The 22735-nt window shown below is 38.2% G+C and overlaps 1 protein-coding gene across 1 annotated transcript in view; it reads left to right on the top strand.

The window, feature by feature from the left end:
- Positions 1 to 22735, top strand: part of LOC110033670 (AP-1 complex subunit gamma-2-like) — a 73687-nt gene that overhangs the window by 8892 nt on the left and 42060 nt on the right. Inside the window, exons 5-8 of the mRNA XM_020737726.1 lie at positions 2897 to 3051; positions 15496 to 15586; positions 15981 to 16144; positions 19888 to 19942. Coding sequence (XP_020593385.1) covers positions 2897 to 3051; positions 15496 to 15586; positions 15981 to 16144; positions 19888 to 19942 — 465 coding nt within the window. The remainder of the gene's footprint in view (positions 1 to 2896; positions 3052 to 15495; positions 15587 to 15980; positions 16145 to 19887; positions 19943 to 22735) is intronic.

The raw sequence follows: 22735 nt of genomic DNA on the forward strand, positions 1-22735 counted from the left end.
GAGGAATTGAGAGAGGAATGGTGGCCAAAGCGGAGGAGCAGAGGGAGGCGGCTGGAGGCGTTGGGGTGACCCGAGGATGGCTGCGGCCTTTTGGGAGGGAGGCGGCAGCGGACTGTACGTCAGAGAGTTGGGTTGTAGCCTGGTGTGAGGGAGGCTGCAGGTGATGCGACGACCTGCATGGAAGCTGTAGGGGAGCTGTCGGCGGTTTGAGAGTGTAGTAGAGGTTGCGACAATCTATAGAGGGGCTGCAGGGGACTGGCGACACTCTAGGAGAGGACCAGTAAGTGCGACAGGAGGCTGCAGGCACTGGCGGTGGTCTAAGAGGTAGCAGGGAGGGTGGTAACTTGCAGAGAGGTTGCAGGAGGAGTGGCGACGCTCTGTAAGAGTAGAAGGGTGGCAGGGAAGCTGCCGGCTAGATTGCTGGAATGGCTGGAATGTCGGCGGGTTGCAGGACTGCGGGTAGAAGTCGGAACGATGAAGATAAACACCACTTCAGATGAGGTTATAATTGAAGCACCATCCTCGTCGTACGATACAACCCTCAAGTGGGAAATACTTAGATAAAATTGAATTCGGATTTCAAAATTAAGATCCCTAACTCTAGACACATCAACTCCTATTTATAAAAAACTTGACCTAATTTAGGAAGCATTTGTACTAAGAAATGAAAATAAAATCATGATTTAGGCTTTTAGGAAAGGGTTTAAATTTGGGAATGGCGTAGAAAGGAAAACAGGAAGAGGAAGAAAGGGAAGAAAAAGGAAGGGAGAAAAAAGGGAAAGGAAAGAAGAGAAAGGATGGGGGTGGTGGGCCCCCCACCAAGAGGAGCCGGTCCAGCCGTGCCGGACTTGCGCCCAGCCGATCCCCCATGAACCCCGCATCGCATGCATGATAATAAGGGCTATTCACATGGATAACTTTTACCGTACGCACTAATCCTCCCACTGTTTCTTGATATGTTTTCTTGTCGGGCACTAATCTTTTCACAAAATTTGGATTAATTAATACCACAACAAGTTTAAAGCCTTGCTGATCACTCTCCCAATTTCTCTGCAATGTGAAATTTGTGCTTGTTAATCAACGCTTAGCTTTGAATGAATGTTTAATTCATTATTTCTACTAATTTTTCCTTAGAAACATTTAGTAGTGCAATTGTAAGTCAACTTTTACTTTTCGATGCAGTTTAACCATCACTCTACCATTTTCTTTGCAATGTGAAAATTGTTTTTGTTAATAAATTCTTAGCTCTGAATGACTGTTTATTTCATTTTTTCTACTAATTCTTCCTTACAAACGTGTAGTAGTGCTGATGTGGGGGCTTGGGCTGAACCAGTTCAACCGGCTCAGCAAGGAGGTGCCGGTCCAGCAGGGAGGCTGGACGGGCCGTCTATGTTATTGGGTGGGGAACTGACGCCCCTGCTTCCCCCTCCTATTCTACCTACTATTGTATACATACTGCTCATCTGCTTTAGTGTTTAGTTCTTTTCTGATTTCAGATTTCTTGCAGCCGGCATTTTCTTTAATTAGGGCTGTATTTGAATACAGGTGGTGCTCCGACTATATCCTGCTCCGAGATGGTGACTATCTTAATCTACTTTCACGCACCTTTCCCTCCCCTGCTCGCTGCCTTCAGCGCTCACCCTTCCTTCCTGTTCCAGCCGCCGAATTCCAAGTCTCCTCAATGCTGCCACCACATACTCGATAACCACCCTCCTGCTCACTTATCCACCTTCCTACTTTCCCTTCAGGCTGCACCCCACCCTCAGTAGCTGTGCTGAGCAGCTTACCTCTAGACCCCACTTCCAGCTTCCATCGCAGCCCTCTATGCCCTTCCATCCTCCACCAAACTCTGCCTTCAACACACACTCCCTTCCTTTTACCGTCACCAATTTCTGACATTTTCTCCCCACTGTCCAAGGATTGTCTTATCCAGCCCTAATCGGATATTAGTGTGTTGCCGATTTTCCATGTTGTTTTGAGTCTTGATTGTAATCTGCTGCTTAAGTAATAAAATTTTGTTTTTCCTATCGGATTCTAGTTAACTCCGGTATCAAGTGCACTTGTGAGTTAACTTCTACTTTTAAATGCTGTTTAACTTCAGTTCTTTCTCATTCTTGGTGTGTTTGCCTGAGTGCGTCATTTCTGCCTGATGAAACACAAATTTTATTACTGAATATCATAGATTAAACTTATAAGTAATAAGCAATTACTTATTATCTATGCTTCCATTCGCTTGCAAGCAAGTAGTCATGTAACTTTTTATTTGCATTTTTCAACATTAGAGATACTTTCTTGCTACAGAAAAATGTGATTGGGAGTTGTGAGAAGTGTTCAGAATGGTTGAAGGCTATATATTTGTATAACAACCAATTGAAAAATTTATCGAAAGGATCATTTATTGATAAAAAATTCAGTATTTACTAATGCTAAATCATTCCAAGCCATCAACATACCAGAACCTACAATTTCTGGCATTAGAAGTTAAAAAGGATTTGTGAGGACATGAAGATTCACCGTAGTTTGGGTTAAGAACAACCTGATAGGAATAAATGGAAAAGAAGGATTCTTAAAATGGCCCCAAATATTTGGAACAGGGGTAAGGATAATGGTGGCGGTTGCTATGCTGACTGACATCTGTCATTTATTCAACAATTATGTTCCAATGTTTTATTGTCTTTTTGCTCCTCGTTTCAAAATAAAATTAAATGAAGATCTAACTTTATGTTTATTGTATGTAGTATTTTGTCATTCCTACATGTATGTAGTATTTTGTCTGCTGTCGTGAAAAAAGGAGATCGTAATAATGCTACTTAGGAATTGGCAGTGATAACTTTTTTATTGTGTTTTATAACTATATTAATTGTGTTATTTGCTGACTTCATGAGCTATTTTTCAGGTTGCCACTAAAATTGAGTCAAACAAAAATGCTGGCAATGCAATTCTCTATGAATGTGTCGAAACTATAATGGGTATTGAGGCTACGAGTGGTCTTCGAGTTCTTGCAATAAATATATTGGGAAGGTTTTTGTCAAATCGTGACAACAATATCAGGTCAATATTTATTTGCAGATGGTTTCAATATATATTTTTATGATGATTTCTTTTTTTATCGGGATTACTTTATAAAAGGATTAACTTAAGTTATTGATAACACAGAAAATTTTTGTGATATTATTGTTAGTTCTTTACCATTTTTGAGCATGGCATGTCATGCATTATGTCTTTACATCCAAAAGGTCATACTCTGGTGGTGGAGTCCAACTTCAGACATCTTTAAGTATATATCCTAATATCAATAAACTTCATTACTTTACTGTAAGTTCCCTGTAAGCTCACTTGATGGAACTGAAAATATTGGATGGCCTTATTGTTGTAGCCTTCTTTCTACAAATAGGAGTTGATAGTTTGTAATTGAGGTATTTGATGAACATTGATGAATGAAATTTGATTTGTGAGGTTAATTGAGCGCTTTTTAAATCCAAATTATGCATGCAGATCACCCCAAATTTGATGCATAGAGTTTTTCCATTGCATCAATTTTGATAGTAGAGCTAATTTCTCTCTCTTTGATTTCCATTACTCATGACCTCTGAAGATGACTCACCTGTGGATTCCATCTCGATTCCTTAAACCCATAGCCACATCTGCATAGGTTTTACTGCAAATCCACGTATGAGAACTTGCCTACATGACCGCCTCATCACTTGACCTATGACCTATCCTGTGACTCAAGCTCGTTCCATCCCTGCACTGCACAAGCAGGTCCTCGATCTCTGCTGTTGTGTGCCCGCAACTATGTGTTGTTCTTATACAGTTTTACTTGACTAATCCCATGTTCTTACCATTCATTCCCAAGTTTACACAATCTATTTATCCACGAGTTTTCATTTTCCACGCTTACAATGTTGCTGTCTGTTTTCATCCTCATGCAATTTACTGACATTCTACGAAATTTCACACTCGTAAATCGAATTCAATTGGTATCATTGTCAACTGCAGATCTCATTCTCAGCATACCATGATCCTAGTGAGACTTTTTTCTACCGGGATTGGAAGCTTTCCTTTGCTACTCTCCCCAGGATCAGTATTGCTATTAATTTCTTTTATCAAATGGATAGAAGTGAGATTTTTTTATTTTTTTTATAAGCCCAAGGGCTAATATATTAAAGAGTAAAAAGTACAGATAGGTTGTATGGATGGGCCTAAAAGAAAGTCCAACCCACACAATACAACACACAAAATCTTAAAAAAGAAAAGATACATATAAGGTAAAAAAACCAAAACCATCAACGGGCGCAAAGCGCTAGGGATGTTCCAATTTAGTCCTCCCACGGCCTCTAGTTCTCGGAAAGGAGCAGACTAATAAATTGGTGAGGTGCGTAACATTACCCGAAGTAACCAAAGTATTTTCTATCAGGTTCCTGAGCTCAAGTAGGTTTAAATTCTTCTTCTTCCTCCTGGATGTGTAAACTTGTCATTCCTCATCCGAGGATTGACTCATATGATCAATGGATTGGTCCAAAGGTGGCTTGACAGGTGTAGACTGTTGCACATCATGAACCCCATATGCCTGAGTATTCTTAATATCGTGCTCGACCTGATGAGGCGGTAGAGAAGCAATAGAAATATTGCCACCTGCAACATCAGTAATAGGCTCTAGGACAGGCGAAGTCTGAAAAATCTCCCTCACCCCCACGAATGGTGATTCCAAAGACGGGGGAACTATAACATTGTGTGGAGGCTGAATGGTTGACATATTGCCCGCAAGGATAGTGACATCTTCAGGGATATCCAGGGGTATTATTTTGATGATCAATAGTGTCAATAACTTGGAGCTGATCAGGAGGAGAGGGAAACACTGCCTCTGGCGGAACACTTTGTTTTTTTGGTCTGAGGTGGAGGTGTAGATGGTGACATTGAGAACTGGAGTGGCCGAACATACGACAGTTCGAACAATACGAAAGAAAATGCTCAATCACAACCTTTTGCCAATATCCATGGTGTTGTGTGCCTAACCAAATTTCTTCAGAAGCAGCTGAAGTGATGTCTCTTTCAACAATTACTCTGACTTCAGATGAACGAGAAAGATTGAAAGTAAGAATGTCCGTTTTGAGTGACTTACCATAAGCTGAGGCAACAAAGTACAACACATTTTTAGTAAAATAGTGAATTTTCAGGCCAGCAAGGCGAATCCAGACCAGAACGATTGGTGGTTCCGTTTGTGGGTCAAAGTCCATCGACCATTTCAAGATTTTCATTGCTCTGTTATCAATCTAGATTACCCTTCTAGCAAATAATCGCGTGTAATCCTCTTCATTATTAAGTTGAATAAGAATGTGTTCCATTTAAAAGTTCAATTTTTCACTCTCCAACAAGATGCGTAAGCTCAAATTTCTTATGAATAAACTCCATTTTGGGATGAACATAAAAAAATTTCCCGACCAAGTTTAGACGACAGGAGAAAGCAAGTTGAAAATTTTCAGCTTCTGTAAAAAATATGGCAGACTTCCCATTCTTCCTTCCAGGTTTCTTGATGTCCTCCGCCAACTCAAAAGGAGGAAAAAAACACGATTTAGGAGTATCTGAAGCGTGGACACTCGCTAGGGCTACTGCATACGTTATGTCGAAAGTCATCGCAATTGTTAAGAGGCGTGGCGAAAGAGCAGCAAAATTGTAGTAGACGGTAGAGAGAAATTTGAAAGAGGAAACCCTGTAGTTTCTGCTTGAGCCCAAGGATTACGGAAGAAAAAAAACACTGCGAGGAAGAAGACGAGAGGCGACGATTTATGCTCGAACAAAGGGCGGTGTTTGCTTGAGCCCGAAGAATGCGGAAGAAAAAAAGCACGGTGAGGAAGAAGAGAAGCGACGACAATGAAGAAAAGGAGAGCGGCGGACCTTCCAGACGGGAGGAAAGACCGCGACGACTTTTCAAAATGGTCACGACGAAGAAGACGCGGTGAAAAGAAGACGTCGGAGAATATGCAGCGAGGGGAGTAAAGGATCAGATGCAATAAATGTCCGTAATAGTTGCTAGGATTCGCCATTAAGCGAACCCCTTGCAGAGCCGAGCGTGGGAGGAGACGACTCCATTCATTATATATATATATATTTGCAGTTTCTTAAGCAAGTTATGTATTTTTGTAGATGGAACAAGTTCATCTCAAATCATGACTACCATTAAGGATGATTACTAACATTGTTTTCTTGCCGCCACCTGCCCTAAATCACTCACTAGGTTTGACGGATCTTTAAGCTTCACGAGCAAGTTCCTTTGCATCCCCCTTCATGGCTACACCCAGACTCTTCAGGAGAAGGGTCATTTTTGTTAGTGATGCGGGGCTCCTTGGGTGGCTAGTTGAATAAACTGGGACATATTCTGGTCCAACAGGAGGTTGGACTGGCTGGCCTGCTTAGGGCAGGAATTATCTCCTCTTTTCTCTCCTTCTACCTAATCTAATCCCTCTATCAAAGTGGATTCCCCCTTTCTATTCTATTGCTTGCCTTTTCCATCCCCTTTTCTATTTCTATTTCTTTCCGATTCCAATTACTTCCTATTCTATTGCTTGCCTTTTCTACCCTCTTTCCTATTTATATTTCTTTCCAATTCCACATACTTTTTATTCTAACTACTAGCAATTGTTATATATGTTATATTTGAGTGCTTTAGAGTTAGTTTTTGGATTGTCTCTAAATTCAGTTTGCTGCCTTTGAGGCGTTATTTTGAGGTGGTGATCTTCTCCAAAGGTTTGAGTGGTGCTCCGGTTGTAACTCGATTTGACGGGGATAGTTATCTTTCATTTATTCTGTTTACGATCTGCTGCCATCTTCCTGCCATCTTCCTGTTTGCTGCCGTCCGACCATCCAGTATCCTTCTAGCAGCTAGTTTTCTATTTTCTACTACTGACCAACCATCCAACTGCCTTCCAGTAGCCGATATTTCTGTTTCTTGCTGTTGTTTAGCCATCTAGTCGCCTTCCAGCAGTCAGTCCTTCCATTTCCTGCTGCTGTCCAGCCATCCGGGTGCCTTCCCCCCGCCGATCCTTCCGTTCCCTCAGCTGTCCGGCTGACCCACCGCCTTTTAGCAGCCGAATTTTTCTGTTTCTTGCTGCGGTCCAGACATCTTGCTGCCATCCAACCATCTCGTCGCCGTCGAGCAGCCACACCGACCCTCCCTGGCCTTCACTTAGCACTGCCGCCACCTACTGCCAGCTACCAACCCATCCTACATCAGCTTACTTTCTGCATTCCGGATCTGCCGCCCTCCTTTAGAGGGGCTATTTTTATCTTTTATGTTGTTTTTCTTTTCTTATTTTTCAGTCGTCATTGTTGCTTACTGTTTACATGTTCTTGTGTTGTTTCTTTTTAAGAGTCCACTTGTATTTTCTTTTAGATTCAACAATAATATTTGTTGTTTGGTCATGGTTTGGGTCAACTCCGGTAGGTATCAGAGCTAGCCCAACATTAGTCCCATCTTAGGGTTCTCTAGCATCTACCCCACAAAAAGAAAAAAAAGTCTTATTTCTTCTTTTCTCCTCTTTCTTTCTTCCCTCGTTCGTGCTTTCTTACCTTCAACCCACCTCCTAAACCCAGATCCTAATCATGCCACCACGAAAATATATGCTAGAACTTACCCGAGATGAGATATAGCGTGAAATTCGTCGTCTACAGTAGAGATTGTCCGAATGAGATGACGGGACCCAGGGAGAGATCACCCTCGACTGTGATTAGGAGAGTCGACGGGGAAAGGGAGGTGAGGATCTGAAGCCATTCCACAAAGAAGACATCAACGACGAGAAATAACGACCATGCCGCTTCGGGATTTATTATTGGCGGAGGCTGAGAGAGGTTCCTGAGGATAAAAGGGAGTTTCGGGACATCAAAACCCTAAATCAGCCCAGATGTCGAAATCATAAGGACTTCAATATCAAAATGGATTTGCCAGAGTTTGGGGGAGGCATGTATCAGAATGAGTTTCCCGACTGGCTACAATCCATGTGCAAATCTTTGAATATAAGGATGTGCCAGAGGATAAGCGGACAAAGTTGGCCGCCATCAAATTGAAAATAGCGTCTTCTTGTGGTGGGAGAACTTATAGAGACATTAGAAACGAGAAGTCAACGATAAGATTACCAAGTTGGATAAGATGAAGAAAGCCATGTATATCTTCGACCTCATCACTGCAAGGACATATTTCTGAAACTCCACAATCTATAGTAGCTTAGATCAACCACTTACAGATGAAATGCGAGCTGATCGAGCTGAAAGTGCACACTGTAGCCCAGTAACTTGGGGGCCTGAAATTCGCTACTAGTAACGTGGTCCAGTTACAACCATAGTGGACGTTTCGGGATGTTCAGACTCTAGCCCTGAAGTTGGAAAGACAACAGGAACGGAGCAGACATTAGTCATCCTTCACGCAACAACCGTCAGTCAGGCAGTCACCTACAGCTTCCATGTCCGACAAGGATATCTCGGGAGGAACAAGCAAGCCTAAATAAGGAAGTGACAAGCTAGATCAGAGTGGAAAAAAACACGAAAAAGGTAGCTTCATCAATACAATATCCACTCGACAATGCTTCAGCCGAGTTGTGTCTTCTAGTGGGTAGGGCGTAGTGGAGGAGGTTAGCGATGATGAGACAGCTAATGATTAAGGTGAGATGTACCATCTCCCACCGGATAAAGGATTGACACTCGTGATTCAATGAGGTTTACAAACTGAAGGTACGAGGGATTCACTGTGGATTCATTACAATATATTTTGCTCCTATTGCACTGTGAACCAGAATGTGTGCAATCTTGACACGGTTGAAGAAAGAAAACAAGATCAGCATTGATATGAGGTATTTAGTGGAGTTCTTGATTGGACGCCTGCTGTAGGATCAGGTGTGGTTGTGGTCCCCAAGGATGCCTTCTAGTTTTTGTTGGGGAGGCTCTGATCATTTGACTGTAAGACTCAGCACGACGACTTCAGGAACACCTACTTTTTCACCAAAAAGGGCAAGCACATCATCCTTCCTTTGGGAGAGCCCAAGATCCCAGGAGCCCTTGCTTGCAGAGCAACATTGATGGGACTCGTTTTAGTGATGACAGAGGATGAGAGGACTGAGACAACATTTCTAGGCACGGGACAACCACGACATAGAGCATTTCAAGATACCACGATCAATACCGTACCACCATGGCCACCACTGTTCGAGGAGGTTCAGACCCAGCTCAGTTCGGTAGGGGATCCTAGGGATAGTGGTTCAGTATCGATGAATGCTAACAAGTGAACAAAACTCTTTCGATATTTTGGGAGACAATGCAGATGCCAGTGGGACCTCGGTGGGGCCAAGACCACAAACGAAGAACCAAAAACTTTGACAGATAAAGTCAAAACTCTCCCAACCCCGAGAGACTTAATTGGGGCTCCTCGGGCAGCTGATTGAATCAACTGGGACTTATTTCAGTCTAATAGGAGATTTCGGTCTAACATGAGCTACCCAATGAATCACGTGTAGACTTCTTCACAATCGAGATGGCCGAGGAATCTAATTGGATTGCAACATAATGAAGTTTAAAAAAACTTTCAGGAGTAATGTAAGCCAAAAAAAGTGGATGCTTTGGAGGATAAATTAGTTGAAGAGCTTAGTCAAATCAGATTTGGAATGCACGAGTGTTTCTCGGATATGAAAGGGAGGTTCACAGTTCTTGAAGAAAGGAGTCCCACACAAACTCTCCTTCGACTATAGCAAGATCGAGTGATGATGTTTGGAATGGACGCAAGTGACATCAATCAGAAAAATTAAGTCAATGTAAGGGCAACATCACGGCCACGGGTAGAATTGGAGTTTAGGGAGAAATTTGAGATAAAACTACATCTGGTGGTGATAAAACAACAGAAGGATTAAGTCAATGTAAGGGCAGCATCACTGCCTCTCATTGAACTTGGTGGTGAGATTAACCCCTAACCATACTATGAAACTTCGTGGATAGATCTGGGAGTAGGATGTAGTGGTGTCTGTTGACAGCAAGACCACCCATAATTTCATCTCTACTCAATTAGTGAGGCAATTAAGTCTTAAGATGGGTGACACAAGAAAGTTTGGAGTAATAATAGAGACATGACAAGTGGAAAAGAGCAGGATGATTTTGACACTACAAGGTATTTAGGTGATGAAAAAATTTCTTTCATTGGAATTAGGGAGCACTAACGTAATATTTGGTATAAAATGATTGCAATCCTTAGGGAGAGGAACATTAATTGGAAATTTCTAGCAATGGAGTTTCAGGAGGAAAATAAGATGGTGGTGCTTTGTGGTGACCCTAGCTTGTGTAAGACTTTGGCGACGCTCAAGACAATGGTTAGAGCAATGCAGGATGCGGGTTGAGATTCATGATTGAGTTGCATAGCATGGAAGAGACACTTGATATGGAGTTATTAGAGATTCTGACATCGATCCAACTGCTCCTACAATAATTTGCAAAAGTTTTCCAGTTACCACATGCCTCTTTGGAGGGAACACAAGCATACGATTATCTTGAGATTGGAGGTTTCTCCCATCCGTGTATGTTCGTACCACCAGCCCCATGTACAAAAAGATAATATTGAGAGATTGATTTGAGGGGGTGTTGGAGGCCGAGATCATGGAACCTAACGCGAGCTCTTTCTCTAGCCCAGTTTTGCTAGTGAAATAGAAGGATCAAAGTTGTTGTTTTTTGTATGGATTATAGGGAAGTGAATAAGGAAAAAAGTATCTGAGCAATTTCCCATCCCGATTATTAATGAGCTACTGGACAGTTGTTTGGGGTTGTGGTATTCTCCAAGATTGACTTAAAATTAGGATACCATTAGATTTTGATGCGGCCAATGTATGTGTACATGTCTACATTTTGAATTCACGAGGGTCACTACGAATTTCTGGTTATGCCATTCGGGCTCATTAACGCAACTACTATATTTTAGTATGTGACGAATAAGGTGTTTCAGTTGTTCCTCCTAAAGCTTGGGTTGGTATTCTTTGACAATATTTTACTGTACAACCGTTCCTTAGAAGGTTGCATTGATCATTTGAAGGTGTTGATGTTACTCGTTGAGTATCAGCTCTATGCTAACTTAAAAATGTGTTATGTTGTCTAACCAAAGGTGGAATGCTTAGGACGTGTGATGTCGATTGCAGGAGTGTCGACAGATCCATCGAAGGTGGCATCTATGTTGGATTGGCCATTGCCTAGGACACTGAAGGGGTTGAGAGTATTTTCGGGACTTTAGGATACGACCGAAAGTTTGTAAAGGGATACAGTTCGATTGTGTGGCCGTTGACAAAGCAACTGAAGAAGGATAACTTTCAGTGAGGGGAAAGGGCGTCCCAAGCTTTTGAGAAGTTTAAGAAGGCCATAACGAGTGTGCCAATGTTAGCGCTATCAGATTTCAACCAACCTTTCATTAGGCTATGGGTTAACTGCAGTTCACATGCAGTGTCAATGACCCTTCGCCTCTTATTTTAGTCAAGTGTTGACTGTGAGGGCGAGCCTCAAGTCTGTTTATGAGCGGGAGCTCATGACAGTGTTTGTCATTCAGAAATAGCTACATTATTTGTTGGGAAGACATTTTATAGTACAAACATATCAGTGTAGCCTTAAATTTCTGTTGGAATAGTGAATGATGATTGATAAATATTGGAGGTGGCTATCTAAACTATTGGGGGTATGAATTCGAGATTCAGTATCGTTCGAGATTATAGAATAAGGTTGTTTATGCCTTCACGGCGTGTGGAGGAACCATAATCATTGGCCTTGTCAGTTCCTTTTGTTTTAGATTGGGAGGTCCTTAGGCAGAAAAGTGAGAGATTAGGAATTCAGTAAGATTATGTTGGCTTTAGCTAATTGATAGAAAAATTATCTTGGTTACTCATCGAGTGGCCAACGATTACTTTACCAGGGACGTTATGTATTACCTCGTAACTTAAGGCACGTACCAAAATTTTTATAAGAGTTTCATGGCATCGCTATCGGGAGGCATTCGGGCGTGCTAAAAACATATCGGAGGATTGAGACATACTTGTATTGGGTGGGAATAAGAAAGGATGTGGAGGATATAGTTTCAAGGTGTGATGTGTGCCAACGACACTAGTGCATGGCGTTAGCACTAGGGGTTTGCTACAACCTCTAGCATTACCAGAAAAGGTATGGGAGGAGGTGATAATGGATTTCATCAAAGGCTATCCTGGTCAAAAAGGTTTACAATCATCTTAGTGGTGATGGATAAGTTGAGCAAGTACACACTTTCTACCTATATCCCATCAATACACTGTTGTTTCTGTCGCCGTAGTTTTTCTACGGGAGGTTACTGGGAGGTTATCCATTTGCATGGGATTCTATATACTATAGTGTCTGATTGGGACAAGGTGCTCTTGAGTCCTTTATGGAGGGAGCTGCTTAGAATGCAATGAGACCGTATTGAGGAAAAGTACAACATACCACCCATAGACTGCTAGACGGTTAGAAGTGGTTAATTGAAGAGTGAAGACCTATTTGTGTTGCTTTGTATCTGACACATCTAAGCAATGGGCAAAATTGCTATCCTGGGCAGAGTATTGGTACAACACATTGCATCCAACCTCATTTGGTACATTATCGACACAATACTATAGTAGTGTCTCTGGTGTATTAGTACTTAGAAGAGAGAGATAATATGTAGATGAAATTGAAGGGACAGCTATTTGAAAGCGCAATAAATTATGAAGAAAGAAGCTGACAGATACCGAAGGGATGTGCAGTTTATGATAGAAGATATGGTGTTCATAAAACTTTGACCCTATATTGACAGAAGATTTTGGCCAGATGCATGAATGAAAAGCTATCACTATGCTATTTTGGACGTTTTGATATCACAGAGCGCATTGGTGAAGCGGCTTATCGTCTGAAATTGGCACCTTCGTCAACATTTCTTCAAGTTTTTCAGGTATTGTAGCTGAGACACGCTATTGGTGATAATGTGACCTCTTTTTCACTTCCACCTATCTTGACTGAGGATATGAAAGTTTTCTTGGAACCACTGGATCTAAAAGGGGTTTGCCAGAAATCAACAGGGGGAGAGAAGTGTTAATTGCATGGAAAGGGTTATCAGATTATGACGCCACGTTGGAGCCGTGTAACTTGATCTAGCAGCAGTTTTTTTCTTTTCCACCTTGAGGACATAGTGTTTTATTGGAGAGCAACATACTATTAGGTAGGCACCGACGACGCTTTCAGACGTTGAGCCCACCAATTAATTTGAACACTTAGTTTAGAAGCACGACTAAAAGGATAATTTAGTCATTTATTAGTGATTATTTTTTGGCACAAATAGGCTTATTAGGTTTAGGGTTGGGCATGCCTGTTATTGTTGATTGGAATCTTAGGAGTTTGGGTTTGGGAGAGCTCGTCTACCTCTCAATTTGTAGGTGTTCATCTTTATATCTTTATTGTAATTGTTAATTTGCTTTTGGCGGAATAAAAGCATATTATTGCTGCCCTAATTTCTATGATATTCATGGAAAACTAACTGTAAAATTTTACACTTATAAGTCTATTTATTAGGCAATCAGTAGTTGTAGAATTTAAACCGTATGATAAAATAGTTGTAGTCATGAGTCCGGCTAGGTTTCTTCTGGAAATCCTTAAGAAATTAAATGCGAGATAAGCAAGACCTTTTAAAATCTTACAATAATTTGGGACAAATACCTTTTAAAATTTTAAATTCTAAGTTGTTTTGTCAATAATAAAATCTTCAATGCATTTGATTTTAGTTCGTGAATCTGCAATCAATATCTTTTGGTAAAATTTCAAAGTTTTTACTTGTTCTAAGAGAATAAAATGATACAGTAAAATACAAAATGGGTAAGCTTCCATGTTCCCCTTCTATAGTTTCCATTATGAATTATTTACTTTCTTAATCTTACCTTATTTCTTATGAGATTTCCTTTCCCCTTCTTTGCATGCATCCTTAATTGTCTCCAAACTTTTCTTAATTTTTCAAAAAGAGCATTGCTGTTGTTTATAGGTGCAGTCAAGGAGCTTCTCCTAACAAGTTTTTTAGTTATGCTATGGTCATACCGTTTGTTCCTCTCGTTGTTACCGTCTAAGTGATAATGATTGTCACCTAAAGTTTATGTAAATTTATGACATGAACTTACAACTTGTTTCATTTTACTGAAGGAATGTAAATGTTCCAATGACTATTATCATTTGAAGTAACTTATGTTTGATGATCTTCTTGTCCAATTTTTTTTGAATGCTTTCATTTTTTTAATCATGATGGGGAAAAATAATTTATGCTTGCTCAAGAAGTTGATTTTGATTCATCTTTTTCTTATGGAGTTAGAGCCATTTTTTGTAGTCTACAAATGCCCTACACTATTGCCCTATTGGGAAATGGTAACCGTTGGATAGCTTCATACTCTCAGCTAAGATATGGATTGTGGTTCTCTTTCTTGTTTTATATCTCAGGTTTCAGTTGTTAGCTGCTCTTGATGTATGGAAGTTCTTAGTAAATGCTTGTTTAATTTTATGTGCTTAGCCACTTTACTAAACATACTAATGTTGAACTGCACTATTTCTACTCAAGGCATTGGTGCCATTTTCTAGTATCTTAAAATTAGTTCAGATTTTTCTGGTTGCGATGAGTAGTTGTGTGGACCCCTGGATCAACCATGACATAAGCAACATTTCATGTCATACCAAATAGCAGTTGTTTTAACCCCTCAGATGTAAAAAATAAAATGAGTAGATGTTGGGAGGATTTTCTTATACCGAACGCATTGGGATTGTAAGCACCTTAGCTGATAGAGTTGCCCTCTGTTGACGATGATGATATTGCCATCAGCATCACCATAAGTCCAAATATCAGGTATTTTACTACTACAACTAAAGAGTAAATGACTAGAAGGAAATAAATAACATCTATTCTTACCAGACAATTATGCTGTAGCATTTTGGCTGATTGAATGAACTATATCGAGGATAATGTTGATGATAATCATCAGTATTCTCTCATTGTCATTTTCATCTTATTTCTGTCCGTCTCCCTCTTCTCCTTTTGTGGTTCCAGGTTAGGGCATAGGTTCTTTTGATGAAATTAATCTAGATTTTTCATTTTCCTTATGGCCGCTATCTGGATATATTGAGTTAAGGCCTTATTTTGTAATGCCTTTAGCGATTTGTTCTCACAATCCTGGCTTGTCACAATTTTGAAATGCGGGAGACACATGCTCCTGTTCCTTGGATTAAAAAACTTGGGAAACAGATGAGCAACTTGTTCAATTGTGAGAGCAGCTACTTCCAAAACAGCACAGAATTTCCAATGAAAACGGAACTTGATATATTTATTAATGAATCTAATGGTTTTCCTTGGCATTTAAAAAGGACTGTTTTTTTCATTGCTGTTATAAGCAAAGAAGGAATTTTTATTTTGATTCCAATCCTTATCTGATTTTTTATCACAACTTAAATTCGGTTCTCTTATTTCTTCCATAGATATGTTGCACTCAACATGCTGATGAAATCTGTTGTGGTTGATTCTCAAGCAATGCAAAGACACAGATCAACAATTTTAGAGTGTGTAAAGGTATGCTATTATTTAGCTTTAGATTGCTTTTTCTTTCTCTAGCTCTTGTTATTATGAATAAAATTACACAATTTTAAGTACGAAGCAAACCAATATCGAACATGCTTCAAATTTTGCTGATATGTTTACTCAAGGCTTTATTGCTGTTAAATTTTGTTTTTCATACTTCTTGATTTCTGTTTAATATGGTACAATTCTACTTGACCTGGGTTAGGTTGCGAATAGATGCCTTAATATCTTGTAAGTTCATTGCAAATTATGTTTTTATAACTCTTGCTCATTTGATTTAATATTCTTCTGTTGCCGGACTGAGTTGTTTAAAGCTTGCATATATACTGATGCAAATGTTCTGTTATTCCAACTGAGGCGAATGTTTATGTGTGCAACTTTCTAGGACTCTGATGCTTCAATTAGGAAAAGAGCCCTTGAGCTTGTATGTCTTCTAGTCAATGATACCAATGTGAAGCCTTTGACCAAAGAACTGATTGACTACTTAGAAGTTAGCGATGAAGAATTCAAAGGAGATCTTACAGAAAAAATTTGCTCTGTTGTTGTAAGGTATGCGGAAGATCTTTTTGTTGAAATTAAAACCTTGAACTTATGTGATGATCTAGGAGAATTCAGTTTATTTTTTATTTTTTTTATTTCTTGTTAATTGATGTTATGCTTTATCTTTTCTGGAAAGCTATTTATGCAATCCTGTTTTAATTGCTGCAATAACTGTTTCCCTTTTCTTTTTTTCTTTATGACCTTAAAACTTTAATTTGTTATATAGAGTTTGAGGTCTCCCTGTTAGTGGATTTAAATTTTGTTCAAAACTAAGGTATGGCAAGTAATGTGAATGGTTATAATTATTTTTCTGCAAACGATGTGAAAATGAAACCTTATGTTATAGGTAAGCAAAGGAGTGAAAATGAAACCTAAAAGAAGAATGTTTAGTCTAGGTCAACAATGCATTAGATTAAAAACATCCTATTAAAAAACTTAATAAATTTTGAAATTGTTTTTGTTGGAGAACCCTATGATCCTGCACCATGACACTATTCATGCTCCAGCCCATGCCCTATCCACCTTAACCCCACTTTCTATATTGAATCTCCCATGACACTTGTCAGCGCTTGCTTTGCATTTTGCTCGCATATGCAACATTACCTTTTGTTCTCTACTCGTCCTTTACTATTGTTTGTGATTCTTAGCGGTTCGCTCTCCTATTCTAAACACTTCCGTTTATCTCACACTTGATGCATTCTTCTTTGGCATTGTCTGATCAGCTTTTGTACTCAGCTTTATTTCTTTTGACAGTTTCAAGCCTAGCAAGCTTCCTACAATCCAATAATCTCAACCACTCGATTCCACCTATTAGTTTCCTTGCATTTTGGCACAGTAGTTGTTTTGTCTCTTCTAGATTTTGTGAGGTTGCCCCCTCGCACACAAATGTAGGGATATGAAAATTAAAGAATCATTGATCTTCAATCTGCCCAATTAGTATGAAGACCCATGATCGTTCATTGCTGATTCAATCAAGATCGAAGAGCACTTGATTTATCTTGATCCGATCAATGTTTAAAGTCCTCAGCACCATCAATCTTTAATATGACTAGAGTTTTGTTACCCTAAATTGATCTAGTCTCAAAGAGTAATATATGTAATTTTTCTTGTCATTTTGTACATATGATAATAAATAATAGTAGTAATATAATATATTCATGTAACAAATATTGAACTTCTCTTGAATGATGGACATTATGCCCGCTTCAAGGTTAGAGTGCTGTCAGTGCATTCAATTCTGCCATTTAGTCATCAAGAAGGTGTTGAGTGTCTCTCATCACCTGAATCACGGGCACAAAAAAAAAAAAAGACCAACCATGTGTGAAATCTGATAAAAAGGAAAGAGATAGGTTGGGGCCCATAACCCAAGCTTCTATAAATACTTGTTGATGGCTTATTCGCTATGTGAAGATTTTTTGATCATATCAAATAATATATAATCATGAAAAACATTACTAGAGTGCCCTTCTTTTGCTCTTAAAATGTATGAACAAAACACAACTATCAATTTCAAGTTGCAAATTAGCTTAGATTAGAGTTTGGGAGCTTCATAAACATTCTGGACACATTTTAGGACATAAACTAGAATGAGGAAATGATTATTCCATTTGATAACAGAAATAAATAATTTATTGATGTCCATTTCACATTCGGTTATCAAATTCAAGAATTTTTATACCATTGTCAACCAATGCTTAACATTAGGTTGATGATTCCATGTTTCCAAGAATGCCACTTCATTAAGCACATAACATCACCAAAAAAAATTGTGTTATTCATGCAGACATCCCAAATCTTTGCAAACTTTATATAAATTGCTTATTTTTGTTAATGCATCGTTATGCACAAATCATATTAATACACTTAGGCCTCAATTTAGATACATATGCTGCTAACCTGGTTGATTAAGCAAATAAGCCAAGTTCCCAGATTGATTTAATTGACTTCTATTTGATCTCGAGGTCCTGGTCAATTATCTTAATATGCATATAAAATTCACGCTACATCTATAATTAATTTCCTTATAATTGTATGCTTTGCTTATTCTTCGAGGTCCTAAGACTTGGTAACGTAAGTACAATATGCAAGTATGCAAAAAGTTAGGACTAAGCCTTTATTTATTTGCCAACTTGCAAATGGAGCAATAGTTCACATATTAAAATTAAGTCAAATTTAAAAATCAAATGCATGTATAAAAAAAGAAAAATTAAATGACATTTGTGTCTTCAATTTTTAGAAAACTTTTATAATTGGATATTGCTATAGCTCATTTTGTCTAGGCTCTTTGTGGCTAGAAACTTGGTGGAATTGAATGTTACTGCCCTATTTCATCAGGAGGTATGGATTGGGACCTGTGGAGTTTAAAAACATGCTATCAATCTGCTTTTCTTGTCACATTTTTTGAAAAATTTCTTTGAACGTGTCAAGATTTTCTGAGCTGAGAAATTCTCAATTTCTGTCGCAGGACCTTGTACGTAATGACCATATGGTTAAAGATCATATACCTTCAGTTCAAATCTATTTTCATAACTTGGAGCTGAGTTCAATATCTCATCAAGAGAGTGGTTGATGTTCTTGCTTGTGCTAGCCCTTTGGTGTTGATCACTTCATCTATTGTTAAAATTATCATTGACAATTCTATGCAAGTTCTTAGGATGTAGCAACCATTTCCAATTGGTGGATTAAATGATGATTATTTGTGATAATATATTTCTGATTATGAGTAGAGCTTTCAGATTGTCAATTCTCTATTAGATCAAAGATTTCATATTCTTTATGTTAGAAGGGGTATAAATTAGAAGAAAATTTGTCATCACTCTTCTATTTTTACATGGACTTAAATTAGACGAATTAAATGAATTCTTTGTATCCTTTTTTTAGGCTTATTGTATTTTTTTCTACTCTGACATTTCTCGGTGAATGATGTTGGTTTATTCATTTCATTATCTTGTTAATATATATTTTTTTGAAAAAAAAAAAAAAAACTTTATGCCTCAAACTTTTCAAAGGGCCTATATTTCCTTTCATTTTACTTTGTTATTTTATTTATCTTAATTACTCCTCCCTAGAAATTAGCCTTTTAAACAAACCATTCAGAGCTATAGATTTGGCTTTCCTTGTTGCCTCCTTTGCTAAAATATTAGCTTTTTATTTATAACAACGTGTTAGGTAGCTCATAACAGTACGAAGTCAGTTGCAGCTTTTAGTAAATTTTCATTCATAAGAGAACTATGTGGCGTATAGTCAGAATTTTAAAATTTTATTAACTAAAAGAAAAACAAGAACTTTTCTATTTATTTTTAATGCCTTTACTTGTTCATTCTTTACCATTTAATAGATAGTTTCTGATTGTCAAGTTGTTATTATCTAATTTACAGGCATTTTTTTCCTTCTACGAGAATGATATAAGGGTAAAAAAAAAAGCATCTGATAACATGGTTAAGAATAGTGGAGCATTGATCTTTCATACCTCCTACAACCCATCATCAATAAACAAATTGACGTCATATGTCTTTTTCTATCTTTAATACAAAAATTCACAAAACTGCTCACACAAATTGCTAATGGGAACCTCTAATTTTTTTATCAATAAAAGGTTTTTGCATTTTTATTATGAATCCCTTTCAAGTAATAAAATAATTGCCTTGTGGATGGAGCCCTTCTTCTTACTTAATATTATATTTATAGTTTCTGAACTGTATATATTTAATTGCTGTATGACTAAAATTTAATGTATTCTTGTACTTTGACAGATTTTCATCTGACAAGTTATGGTATATTGATCAGATGCTGAAGATCTTATCTGAGGTACCGATTGCTTCAGTTGCATGAAGGTTTTCTTTACTCATAATCATGTAAAGAAAGACATAATTATTAATCCACGTGCTTTGCAGCTAAATTTCTTGTGATTATTTTGTGCTATTATCTTCATGTTTTTGGTCTATAACTGCATACTTTTTGTGCCCTAGTTTTGTGCTATTGTGTTAGCAAGGAGTTGAAGGAGGAACTTTTACTATAGATCATTGAATTGTAATCATCTAAATATTGCTCAACCAACGCGGGGCGTGGACTGCTGGGACACGGAGTGTTTGGGATGCTCGAACCGTTTCAATTACACATGTAGAGGAAACAAAGAGAGCTGAGAGGAATCAAAGAGTTAAGCAGAAGCGAGAGGAAGCAAGGAGTCGAGAAGTTGAAACGCAGTGTCGGGAGCTAAGGAGATGAATTGTTCTGTAAAATGTTGCAAACGGCTGAACTGAAAGTTGAATGATAGTGATGAGGGAAGCAGAGGACTCTCGTGATTGCGTGACTGCGGTGACTGTGGCTAGGGAAACGAGAAGGGAGCGTAGAGAGGAGGGTGTCGAGCAAAGCAGGACGAGCCGCATTCTAGCGCAAAAGGGGAAGTCGTTGAGTAGAAAGTGGCGTCTCTGGTGCGCAGAGGAGGAAGAGGCGACGGGTTGATTGTGCCTTCTTACGGGAGGGAGCCGATGGTAGTGCGTTTGGAGTTCGATCGAAGGGAAAGTTCTCACATTGAGAAGGAGATGACATGCGTTCCCGTGTGCAGAGGAGCAGGCGGAATTGCTTGAGGGGAAAAAAAAGCATGTTCTCTCATGGTTAGGGATCGACTAAGGAAAGGTAATATAAGAGGAGCAGGCGGAATTGCTTGAGGGGAAAAAAAACATGTTCTCTCATGGTTAGGGATCAACCAAGGAAAGGTAATATATATGTAATTGATTTAATAATAATAATAATAATAATAATAATAATAATAAAAATAAAATAATAATAATATATAATAATAATAATAAATAATAGGTTTATTTATATATTAAATAGAAAATTTAATGGGATTTCATAAAGTTAATATTTAAATAATGAGAAGTTAATAGTTTATTAAAATAATAAACTAATTAAATTTTTACCATGTTTAAACGTTCCATTTTAGAAGAATTGACGTCAAGCGCAAACGGATTGTCTATCAACAAGGTGAGTACCCATACTCTTAAATTACTATATTATTTTAACATCTCTTCTAAACCAGTTGTTTTGATTGTTAGTCATGCTTGATTAAGAAATTGATTTTTCTATTATTAAGTTTTATCGGTCACGTCAATACAAATGTTTATGTTCACTTATTATGAATTAATTGATTCATTATAGTATTACATGTTGATATGAAATTTTGAATTGAATAATCTACATAGAGTGATTGTATGTGTATGCTTTACTATAATGGAGTCACCCCTTGAAGGTACTAGTGGGGGAATAATAAGATACCCGTGCACCTATATGAAAAAAGATATTGATATTATCATGTCTTAATTAGCAATTTTAGATGATGCTCTTGTGACTGATGTATAAATATAAAATGATATTTGTATGCGATTGATATAATAAAATTAATTGATAACATGTTAAATATTTATATTGATTTATTAAACAGTTTAACATGTATTTTTGCTTCCTTTTTTTGTATTATTGTAGTTTATGAGTATGAATATTCACTGACTTGTTTAAGACACTTATTTTTATATCAACTTTTCAGTTTAATTTAATTAATTAAAGATGAGCGGTAGAATATGAAATATTTATAGAAGATATGGACATCTAGTAATGAGGTAATTTTAAATAAACTGATTTAATTAATTTGATTAATGATTTTTTCATTGGTAAAATGTTATTTAGAGAAAATTTAATTCTCACCATCCGACTTTCTTTTTTCCTGTCTGAATTAATTCCAGGCTCCAGGTCGGGTTGTGACAAAAGTAGTATCGGAGCCATTGTTTATGATTAATTAATAAAATTTTGATAAAGAGTCAATATGATAATTATAAGAAAATTTTAAAAATTTTAAAAACTAAAGCCAAATTAATAAATATATTCATTCAGGCATAATGATAAACCTCAAAATTATAAAAGAAGGAAGTCTGATAGAAAGTTTATGGAGAGCTAATGTTAACCTGTTTAATGAGGAATGACTTGAGGTATATTTATAAATTTTGAGGATGAAACTTTTGTAAGTGTGGAAAATTGTAATGTCTTGTTTGAGCTACATGACTAGAGGAAACGAAGAGAGTGAAGGAGAATCGAAGAGGTGAGCTGAAGGGAGAGGAAGCAAGGAGTTGAGCGAAGGAGATAAATTCGCCTATAAAACATCGCAAGCGGCTTACCTTAGAGTCAAATGAGAACGACGAGGGAAACGGATGACTCGTGATCGTGTGGCTGCGGTGAGTGCGGCTAGGGCAAAGAGAAAGGTGCGTAGAGAGAAGATCTCGGTGTCGGTGTTGAGCAGAGCAGGACAAGCCGTGTTCTGGCGTGGAAGGAGAAGTTGTGCAGAAAGCGACATCTTTGTCGCGTAGAGGGGGAAGAGGCAACGGGTTGAACTTGCCTTCTTACGAGAGGGAGTTGAAGCTGGTGCGTGGAGTTGGAGTTCAATTGAAGGAGCTCTCACATAGAGAAGGAGCTGAGGTTTGTTTCTGTGCATGAAGCATGCAGAATCACGTGAGGGGAAGAACATGTTCGTGCATCGTGCATGGTTAGGGATCGACTGAGGATAGGTAATATCTATGTAATTGATTTAATAATAATAATAATAATAAT

Source organism: Phalaenopsis equestris, unplaced genomic scaffold (assembly GCF_001263595.1).
Source record: "Phalaenopsis equestris unplaced genomic scaffold, ASM126359v1 Scaffold001251, whole genome shotgun sequence".
NCBI lineage: Eukaryota > Viridiplantae > Streptophyta > Magnoliopsida > Asparagales > Orchidaceae > Phalaenopsis > Phalaenopsis equestris.